Genomic DNA, 11,061 nt, shown 5'->3' with positions numbered 1-11,061 from the left:
ACACCAAGAGGCTAACCCAGGATAGAGAAAAGTGGGGGGTGTTTGTCCGTGGCCTATACCCTGGTGCAGGGTGAGAAAGGCAATGATGATGATGAATAAGTCTACATGCCATAAAACTGACGAGCGCCTGATCCCACAGCGTTGGGACACACTTATACATTGTTCCTTGAAATTGAGATAATTCTACTTTAACAATCGGGTCAAGTTTCTCGATTCGTTCTGTGCCACATCTGAAGAGCTTTCGCAAAATGAAAAGTGTCCATGTTTTTAGAATCTTTCGGGCGTCTTGTTTTCCACTTTCTGCTGGCTCGGAGGATAAGCTCTGGTGTTTTTCTAAGGTGGGCTTCTATTGTTCCTAATGAATGCATGTCACAGTTTGGTTTTTGCTTTGTTTTGTTTTGCTTTTACGAAAACATTATTTGGAATTCAGACTACGGGTTTTGTTGTTTTTCCGAATCCCCAGTAAACTGTTGAAATCATTTTCGTAAAGTCAAACATTCGGCTTTAAGAAAAAATATATGATGTTGTGGAAACGGAACATAACAAAATCGCTGTTTGTTTGTGCTTCCCATTGTATACAGGGTGATAAAAAAAAAAACCCAAAAACAACAAACTGTTCAACTTTTTTTCTAAATATCTCGCGCAAAATTTGTACTAGAATGTTGTAATTTGGAAGAGATATAATTCATTCAAAAGGAATTTGTTTGACATAAAATTCACAAAGAAGAAACTTATTTTCGAAAACGGAAATGGCTTTGATAAAAACCACCTATAAATGCAAAATGGACCAATTTAAAAGATCTTGTAAGGAATGTCATGAAATGATTGGTTTGTTGTTTTTTTCTTTCCTTTTATTTTATTTTTAAAATTTAATCTTTCCATCCCTGTAACCTTTAAACAATATTTCTTTTCTCCAACAGAGATTTTTTTAAAATTCTGAAATTTCGAGACACAATGGTCTATATGTCCTCCTTTTGTTTCGACAGATTTTTACTCGTCGTTTGTAATGTTCAGTGGTGGCAAAAAACACAAGGATCCACTCAACCATGAGTACTCAAAGCCACACACACTGCACACCATGGAGCTGTTTCTAGAGGCAATTTGGGGGGGGGGGGTTGCTCAAATAGACTGCATTTGTGGGGTTGATATAACCTAAAAGGTGAATATGGGCTTTGCCATGGAACCAAATGTCATAGAGGTCATAGAGGAAATTTTCAAGCTTTTCAAGACGATCGGGGAATAATGAACACATTGCTGTCCTCTGATAGCTTCTCGAATGGGAAAATGGTACAGTCATAGATGAAAATCTACCTTGAGGGCACTGTTGAGATGTAGAAAAGTCATTGCTGCAGACATCGTCTATGGACAGACGTCTCATGGGGCTCATCTACTGAATTCTGCACCCTGGTAACGTTTAAAGGGGTGCAAACGGTGTGAGTTTGACCTGAAGTGGTCGTTTTGTCTGGGAATTTTTAGTTCTGATTCTCTACAGGTCCCAACTGATGGACCATTTCCACATTTGACATCAAAGAGGTCGTTAAGGACACTTACCATTAATTGCATACTTTGTGCGAAACTTACGAAATGAGTTGGTCGTGCGGAAATGTTCAATACAAAAAGCTCTCTGCTCTTTACTTATCTTAACCATGATCTCAGAAGGCAAAGGAAACTTGAGAAAAACTATTTCAAAACTTTTGTTGGCCTGTTAGACTACTGTAGTTTGCAATACGGCGCAATCGTTGTGATTTTTAGCGGTAGGCCTAATGTGAACTAGTGCATCAAGCTACAAAAATGGGGACATGGCTGAAAATGTTGTTTTTTTGCGCTCTGTGTAAAGCAAAACAATTCTGCAGATTTATCTAAAATTAATGTAAGACAAATTCCTTTTGACTTCCAAATGTTGTGTACAACTTTGAGACGTAAAACTTCGGTGTGGAGGAAGATATTAACAAAATAAAGTTGTACATTTTTTGTAAAGATCACCCGTTATTATTAGAACACCACAGACAAGATTTTGTCTAGTCTTAGCTTTTGTATAATATAGAAAATAGAGGCATGAGACTTGACTCACATTATACTTCACTCGTTTCAAAAGGATCACGGTTTGTTTTGAGGGGATTCTTTCTGCTGTTTGTAGGGGCTGTGTATCTTATTGTCCAGTACATTACCTTCTATATTTTTCTAATTTGTAGAGACCTGTGAGCTTTGAGGTGAGAAACAGTCGCTCGTCAGCTGCGAGTCAAGTGGTTTGGAGGAGAGGCAAGTCGTGGGCTCTGAGGGTGTCCTTCAGTAGGTCCATTCGGTGACGTCTGGTCTCCAACATTTAACATGACTCTGGTGACCATCGAGGATCTCCTGGATGAGTGTGGTGGGTTTGGAAGGTTCCAGTGGCTGATGCTTCTGGCTCTGTACGTGTCCATGCCTACTATCTCCTGGAGTCTGATGCATATGACATATGCTGGTGAGTACCACAGTCGTCATGCTCGTAGGAAACCAGGCTGCTGCTTAGCGAAGAACGTGCTGGATTGAAGTCCACAGGATAAAAGATCAAGGAAAAAGTCACGTGGAACCCGAAAAAGAGTCACAGATGTACATGGAAATGAGAGAAGATATGGGATAATAATATGGTCGTTTTTAAGCCCAAGGGGGCTATCCCGTAATATGCTGTTTTGAGAAAATCGAAGGTAACGTATGGAGAGTTTTCTCTATAACCAAACAAATATACTCAAAAATGAAACCAAACTTCTCATATAGGTAGAGCAATGCCCGCCTGTGGTGTTGGTCAAGATTTCTGGAAACCCCCGAAATCTGGGTTAGCCCGCTTGTCCTTAAACGCTACCATGTTAAGAGGCCAGCCCAGGATAGGGATGCGTAGAAAGTGTTCATTTGTGGCCTTTACCCTGACTCAGGGTGAGAGAGGCAGTGATGATGATAATGAGCACAGTCGTGCGGTGAATTTCTTTTTGTTTCATTAAGAGTTTTGCGGCACTTACAACACAAATAGGTCATATAAGCACCAAAGTCTGGAAGGAGGGGCATTGAGAACGAAGAGTGTATGAAGGGAGAGAAGGAGCAAACTGCACCGGAGCATTCGCCAACCACCCATAGTAAGAATAAGAGAGATGAGATATGTTTGCATTGGGACAACCTATCTTTTATTTCTGTCGTCATTGTCAATGGGTTAGTTTGATGTCTATATATCTTACGGACACAGAGGACTCTAGTTCACAAAACGTGGCCAACCCCACTTAGTTACTAACACTACAGGAGAAGCTGCAAAGGTCAAAAGAGGAACTAATCAGAAAGGCTCAGTATAATAATGTGATAGATACATGTGTAGAGTATAACAAAAGCTGAAAACAACCAATAGAATGTGGTTTGTGTTTCAGGCAAAGTTCTTGTCTGTGAGACTTAAATACATTTTAATATAGTTTTTTTCAAAGGCCCGGTTGGCACAATTTTGGATTTTTTAGGAGGCGGGCTTTCGACCCTGCTTGTCATGGCCAACTCGGGCTGACAGGGACACATTCCAGCTGAAATACCTAGATACCATCCTGCTACACCACAGACGCCGGTTGGGAGTCGTAGAGCAACCAACAAAATAGATGGTCGCTTTTAAGCACATTGGGGCTATCCCGAAAAATGCTATTTTGAGAAAAGCGAAGGTAAAGTTTTTTTTTCCCTTGTTCAGTTTCTTTAAAAGACAAGAAGAGTTTCCTCTATAACCAAACAAATATACACACCAATGAAATCAAACTTATCCTATAGGTAGGGCAATGCCCACTTTTAGTGTAGCTGGTCAAGATTTCTGGAAACTCCCGAAATCTAGGTGAGCCCGCTTGTCCTTAAAAGCGACCAAATGTGATTTGTATTTCAGGCAAAGTACCAGACTGGGAATGCCGAACACACGAGTTCAACTCCACAGACATGACAGGCAGTAACATCACCACCCTAAACGTGTGTGAGGTGAACGGCACTGCGTGTGTAAGGCACGACTTTCAAGGAGAATCACTGACCATCATTAATCAGGTGGGCAAAATGACCCGACCTAGAAATTGCGTTTCAGGAAGCACTGTATGGGTGCTATGGGCGCTCTGGTATGGTTTGCGTATTCTATCATTATTTACTGTCATCCTTTGATATCCTCTTTTATATTTTTATACCCTCTTTTAATCCTACTACAGAGGGAAAATGACAGCATCTAGTAGTAACAAACTGAAAGTCGTGAGGATACCAATTTTGAACGCTTGTTGACTCATAATTGTGTTTCTGTTCAACTGTTGGTTGATTATCGTTGTTAGATTTACCATTCAACAACACTTAACAATAAACCACTAGTCAAACAAGTATGAAGTTATGAGTCCTCAAGCTTTTTAAATTGGCACCCTCACAATTTCCAGTTTGCGACTACCGTCGTTTTTCCCCAGTGCTCTTCCCTTATCGTCGGCACTTGTGTGACGTAAAGTGTTGCAAGTGCCCTAAAGCCTCTATCAAACCAACCAAAACCAACCCCACTCCTTCCCCACTTTGTCTTATCTTAGATATCTTGTTTTCTCTGTCGTTTTTGCAGTGGGACCTTATATGTCTCGTAAGTCCCAAAAGTAAAGTTGCAGTCTACTTGTTTGGCGGTGAGCAGAGACTATTTGCAAGTGATAACTTTGTAGAGAAAGCAGTACTTTCAAATAAAGACACCACCACTTATTGTAAACACCTTTAAGATCCCTCCCCTCCCCCTCACACCCAAAATCTCTTTTGCCTTCCCATCCCCATTTCCACATTCCTTAGACATCTGTGTGGGTGGTTGGCGGGTGCTCTTGTGTGGTTTGCTTCTTCTTTCCTATCAAACGTCTATCGTCCTTATCTCCCCTTCTTCTTTTTTATGTTTGTTACTCTCTTGTAACACCTCTAATCTTCTGGCGCTCATATGACCTTATGCAGTTGCGAGCGCCGTAAAACCTCTACTAAAACGAAGTCATCTGTTCTTCATTGTTCTCTGTCCTTTCTATAGTGGGACCTTGTGTGTGATATGAGCTGGGTCAAGCCAACCACAACGTCTGTACAGATGGGCGGCATCTTGCTCGGTGCCCTGGTGGCAGGCTGGACAAGTGACCGGTTCGGGCGAAAGAAGTCCCTGTACTCGTTCTCTCTAGAGCATCTCATATTCAACCTTGTAGCAGCCTTCTCGGTGAACTGGGAAATGTTTGCTGTGTGTCGCTTCTTTATTGGCATAGGACTTGGTGAGTTTCAGCAAGCGCACATGTTTTTTTTTACGTTCTGTATTGGTTAGTTTCAGTTAACGTTGATGTTTCTTAAACAATATCATAACTGTTAAAATTGGACATCCTTTCAAGTGGCGTCGGTAGCCTAGTGTTATTGTTGTTATTGCTCAGAAAGTCGTTAGTATACACTCGACAATATATTCGTTATTTAACTTATCTTTCTTTGATTTTGGTTTTAATTAGGTTGATTGGTTTTATTTTTATCCTCGTACATCTTAAATTCAAAAGCGTTTTCTTTTGTCTTTCTGTGCAGGTGGCATAATGGTGGTGACATTCCCCTACATGGTAGAGTTTGTGCCCACAAAGTGGAGAGCGATGTTGGGCCTCATGCCTTTCACAGCTCTGAACATGGGTATCTATACAGCGGCAGCGATCCTGCTCGACAACTGGTCCCATCTGCACATCGCCTGCGCTGCATTCTCTAGTCCCTTTTTTATAGGATGGTTGTGAGTAGACAGAAAGCAGACTGATTGAAATCATCGTTATTCGGCACTTACAACACACATAGGTCATATAAGCACCCAAGATCGGAGGTGTTACTAGAGAGTAACATACAAAGAAAGGAAGGAAGGAAGGGAGTTAGGAACGATGGGTGTTTGAAAGGAAAGAAGGAGCAAACTGCACCAGGGCATTCGCCTACCACCCATATTAAGAGTAAGAGAGATGAGATATGTTTGCATTGGGACAACCTATCTTTCATTTCTGTCGTCATTGTGAATGGGTTAGTTTGATGTCTATATATGTTACGGACACAGAGGACTCTAGTTCACAAAACGTGGCCAACCCCACTAAGTTACTAACACTACAGGAGAAGCCGCACAGGGACAATACAGTGGCGTCCAGAAGAAACTTGAAAATGTAATCACCCAATCATCGCGTTAAAGCCTTGCACCACCCTCTCAATCAATATATCAATTTAAAGCTAAATAAACTCTGCATCATCTGACACACGAATATTTCATCAATGTGAAGAGACACTCGAGAAATAGTAATTCAAAACTGACCTTTAAAAAAATCAAGGTTGGCAAAATTGCGCGAAATCAAAGAAATGTAAAATTGTTTTCGTGCGTATATTTAGGATCATCAATGTTGATAGAATGGATATACATTGCATATTCAGTGAGTGGAGAATATTGTCTCTACAATATATAATATCTTATTTCCAACAAAAAGGAATAAAGAGCAATCACAAATTAATATTAAATGCGCTCATTGGTGTTTGCTTAGGAGCCTTTGGGTTTTTTAGGGCATGAACCCCCTAGGCATCGCCTCTATTAAATTTAGGAAATGGTTATCTGTCATTTCATCCCAAATGTTATAGACAGTTGCAAACAAAGGGTCTGAATTGAGGGCAAAGGGCGAACATCGAACCTCCAGACTACGAGAGCACCCGAAGGTGGTAGTTGTGCTACCGAGAGACAGAAAGGAGAGAGACAAACACACACATACACACACACACACACACACACACACACACACACACACACACACACACACACAGCGAAAGAGAGAGAGAGAGAGAGAGAGAGAGAGAGAGAGAGAGAGAGAGAGACAAAGACAGACAGACAGACAGACAGACAGACAGACAGATAGACAGACAGACAGAGTGAGAGAGAGAAAGACAGAGTATGAAAGACAGAGAGAGAAAGCAGCGGAGAATAGGCAGGAGAGACGGAGAGTTCACACGTAATAATAAATGGAATACTCGGATAAAGGCTCCAGGTTCCATAAATCTTTGTAAAGTATTCTCTCCAAAGCCACTTCCTCAGTCATTTCCCTTTATCTCCAGCCCTTGCTCCACGAATCTCATTAACCGATCGTTTGGCCTAGAAGTTTGGGTTTTTTTTATAATACAACATCACCTCACAAGTAAAATGTTTAAGACTTGAAAGAAAGAAAACACGGTTCATTTTGAAGGTAGAACACTCAGTCACAATACTAGAGGGGTCCTCTTTTATGAAGTAGGTAACAGCAACCCGAAATAACAGTTTGAGTAAGGGAAACAATTACCTTAAAAAGTCTTATTAAACAGCAGTAAACAGAAAAACAGAAAAGCCACTTAAATAAGAGAAAGACAAATCAAGCAAAACTTTTAAATGTCGAAATATTATGAAATGTTTCAAACCTTAGTAATCCCTTAGAAAGCATTTTTTTTTTAATGAACAAAATGACCGATAGAAAATATTCTGATCAAAACCATAATATGGTATAATTGTTAGTACACCGACTATATAAATGAATCAAGTTACTTGATAAATGATAACGACGTGTTGGGTGTTCCCTCTTCACTTCACGTCTCGTGCTCGCGACTTTGGCGACTTTCCGCTAGTTCATTCATTTGGGAGATACTATAAAAATATCAATGAACAAACCCCCCCCCCCAAAAAAAAAAAAACCGAACAACTAGACATGAAGGTAACAGTTAGTAATGAATGGTAACACATTGTGACTTGTTGGTTATTATATATACGTAACGTATAATGCCAGGGTCGAATGATGACACCTAGATCTAGTAATTGTCTAATATTGAATGCATGTAAAACTTTATCAAATAATAAGCGCGTACGGCTGGTATCGGATCTTCGACCTTATTAACGTTAATAAATGTAACCATACAATGGGAGGGTGAGGAGGTGAGAGGGTACATAGGTGAGAGGGTGAATAGTTGAGAGGGTGAGACGGTGAGAGGGTGAGAGGGTGAGAGGGTGAGAGGGTGAGAGGGTGAGAGGGTGAGAGGGTGAGAGGGTGAGAGGGTGAATAGGTGAGAGGGTGAGAGGGTGAATAGGTGAGAGGGTGAGAGGGTGAATGGGTGAATGGGTGAGAGGGTGAGAGGGTGAGAGGGTGAGAGGGTGAATGGGTGACTAGGTGACTAGGTGTCTCTGAATATAGATGAAATATTAATGTGTCAGATGATGCAGAATTTATTTGGCTTTAAATTGGTATGCTGCATCAGTGGGTAGTGCACTACTTTAACACGATAGTTGGGTGATCATATTTTCAAGTTTCTTTTGGACGTCACATGTATAATTAATGCTATGGCTTTTTGCGTTTTGAAAGATGACCTTAACCCTATCCGTACGTCGTTTACTATCGTATCCAAACGACGTGGGGAACTCTGTGCCACCACTTTCCAAAGAGTAAATTTACTCGTTACTCGTACGCTTTGAATAGCAGTCTGTCAAAATGATATTTTGAGAAATACTGAAAGTTTCAAAGAGATTTTCTCGCTAGAAGTATTCTAAAATGTGAAGAATACCACCCGGGGGTACAAAGCAGTATGCTTGAGCATGATACAACTTCGCCAGGGCGGTATACTTATATAAAGTAGATTGGCCAAGCAATACTTTCTTTATTGTCTGATCTTGATCCCTCGATACGGTCCAACAGAGGAGACATGGTCAATACTTTTGAGACTGTCTATGGTCAATACTTTTGAGACTGTCTATGGTCAATACTTTTGAGACTGTCTATGGTCAATACTTTTGAGACTGTCTATGTCTGTGGTTGAAGCGTGACCTTAAAAGATCCATTTTCTGAGGTAGGGGAGGAAGTTGGGGGGGGGGGGTCGTTTTCCTCTGTCGTTTCTCTCTGTCTATGTGGGTGGCTGAAGAACGCGACTGGTATGCCTTCCTTATGTTCTTTCCCTCTTTTACTTATACCTGTCTTTCTTACCATCTCCCTGCACTAAATTGCCCATGTGCTTCTTTCTTTAATAATAATAATAGGCTAATAATAATAATAATATTAATAATAATAATAGCAATAATAAAAATAATTATAATAATTATAATAATAAAACTAACAATGATGATAATGATGATGATGATGATGATGATTCTCTCCTCCCGCCGACACAAACACACACACACACACACACACACACACACACACACACACACACACATACACACACACACACGCACGCACGCACACACACACACACACACACACACACACACAACCACCCTTTGTCCAGCTTCGTGCCAGAAAGTATCCGCTGGCTGACTGTGACAGGCCGAGTGGACGAGGCTGAGGCAGTTGTCCAGCAGCTGGCCAGGGTCAACAAGAGGTCACTGCCAGAGAAGACCAGGTCCACTCTCCAGGTAACACTATTTGTGAGGCACCGTGGTGAAATCAGGCGCTTGTCAAAATAATGAAATCAAAGAAATCGGCATTTTTCGGGCCGATGGTCAATTTTTAAAAAAATTTTTCCTTGGCTCAACACCTTTTATGTCCATTTAAAAACACATTTCTGTGTGAATTTTTCGGAAAAAACATTGATGAAAGGCACAAAAAAGTACAGTTTCAGTTTCTATGGACTCTCAGGCTATTGCAGATACCAAAACCTTGGCGGCTATTTTTTCGCTAATTTCACCCCTGAAACCAGGGCAAACCCTGACCTCCTTCAATGAAAATATTTCGACTTCTATTCAAGATAAATGGCTATTTTTTTCCTCAAAGACAAGACAACCGAACAAGCTTTAAGATGACACCAATATCTCCACATGCACAAACATTGACGAGCGTCTGCATCCACCACGTCGTGACACAATGAACTTGATCAACTCAATGAGGATGCATCCTTTGATAGTTTGAAGACGTCTTATTTTGGTGCACCTACAAAGTTATACACACAGCCTACTTATTTATACATAATATTTTTCAATTACAATTTCTTTATCTGAAACTTAAAAAGACAGGCAACTCTACATTCACACTATGGCGTACTCAAATTCGTGTTTCTTATTGTATGTTGGTTAGCATTGTACTTAAACATTGTCTTTGGTCCATTGCTGATCGGACTTAAACTGTCCGCTACGCTCTTATTATAGAGTTGACACTTTATAATTATAGGCCCCTACGGTGCACCAGCTCACTGCGTCACTCGATTGTTTACAGTCATAACAAAAACACATAAAAACCCAATAAATTCATCGTTTCATTAATCAAATGTTATGTTTCCGGCCTGTGTCATTTATTTCTACTTAGTTTAGTTTTTATTTTATGCGAAGAGGTTTGTTGGGAATTATGGGGAACTTTGTGATGCTGAAAACCTGAATGGCAAGTTAGCTTTGCACAAAGGAGACTAAACAAGTTATTTGACCAAATATGGCAGATAAGCGGTTAGAGTAGGATACTGACGATAGGTTTATTTTCTTCCAGAGAATCGCTGACCAGGAGAAAGAGTCGAGGGAGTCCGGAAAGAAGCACACGTACCTTCATTTGGTCCGGGATTGGTCAGTTGCCAAACTGACCATCATCCTGTGTTTGGACTGGTGAGTAGTGTTTTATAAAACGCCACATTTTTAAAGCCCCTTTCAACGAATTTAGACCATCTAGTAGGTGAGCATAGACCATGCCTGTCAGGGTTGAGGGGGATACAACTTCACAGCAGAAAGACCGAGATACTCGATTAAAAAAAAACTCTACCTACGCGAGAATAGAACTCATGTTTTCTACGTGCGACATGGAAGCGCCTAACTGCACACCAAACCACAGATGCTGATATGAAAAATTTTCAGCTTTAATGGTGTATTCTTGGGAGAAAAAGATATTATATTAGGAGGAATGTCTTTTTGGTGTACAGATTATTGAAGTCATTATTGTCATTTTTATTATATTTTTACAGTAATAGGGGATGACCATGGACTTAGAATAGCCTTCTTGGAAACGGCTAATAATTTTTTAACTCTGATTTTAAAAAATTCCTGACCAATCACTACAAAACAAAGAGGTTACAAATACCATGCAAAATCTGGACACTTAACATAATATGTGCTTT

At 40.4% G+C, this 11,061-nt stretch overlaps 2 protein-coding genes across 2 annotated transcripts in view; both read left to right on the top strand.

The window, feature by feature from the left end:
- Positions 1-2,178: 2,178 nt before the first annotated feature.
- Positions 2,179-4,205, top strand: LOC118479017. The gene is made up of 3 exons (XM_035973557.1): positions 2,179-2,461; positions 3,878-4,029; positions 4,185-4,205. Exons 1-3 carry the CDS (start codon positions 2,329-2,331, stop codon positions 4,203-4,205), a joined length of 306 nt encoding a protein of 101 aa, XP_035829450.1. The 5' UTR covers positions 2,179-2,328.
- Positions 4,206-4,910: 705 nt separating this feature from the next.
- The window catches only part of LOC101851914 (solute carrier family 22 member 21), a gene marked incomplete in the record, with an annotated part of 9,508 nt that continues 3,357 nt past the window's right edge, over positions 4,911-11,061 (top strand). Inside the window, 4 exon segments of the mRNA XM_013090669.2 lie at positions 4,911-5,237; positions 5,533-5,725; positions 9,256-9,382; positions 10,443-10,555. Of these exon segments, the coding sequence (XP_012946123.2) occupies positions 5,027-5,237; positions 5,533-5,725; positions 9,256-9,382; positions 10,443-10,555 (644 nt within the window).

This window comes from Aplysia californica, unplaced genomic scaffold, assembly GCF_000002075.1.
Source record: "Aplysia californica isolate F4 #8 unplaced genomic scaffold, AplCal3.0 scaffold01407, whole genome shotgun sequence".
NCBI classification, from domain to species: Eukaryota; Metazoa; Mollusca; class Gastropoda; order Aplysiida; family Aplysiidae; genus Aplysia; species Aplysia californica.
Note: the sequence above shows the minus strand (reverse complement) of the source record. Positions and strands in the feature narration are given on the sequence as shown.

Excerpts from the sequence above, each read along its gene's own strand:
- LOC118479017 (XM_035973557.1), top strand. The coding sequence starts at position 2,329 with ATGACTCTGGTGACCATCGAGGATCTCCTGGATGAGTGTGGTGGGTTT. Across the intron at positions 2,462-3,877 it reads GATGCATATGACATATGCTG|GCAAAGTACCAGACTGGGAA; the intron begins GTGAGTACCACA and ends TTTGTATTTCAG. Across the intron at positions 4,030-4,184 it reads CACTGACCATCATTAATCAG|AGGGAAAATGACAGCATCTA; the intron begins GTGGGCAAAATG and ends ATCCTACTACAG.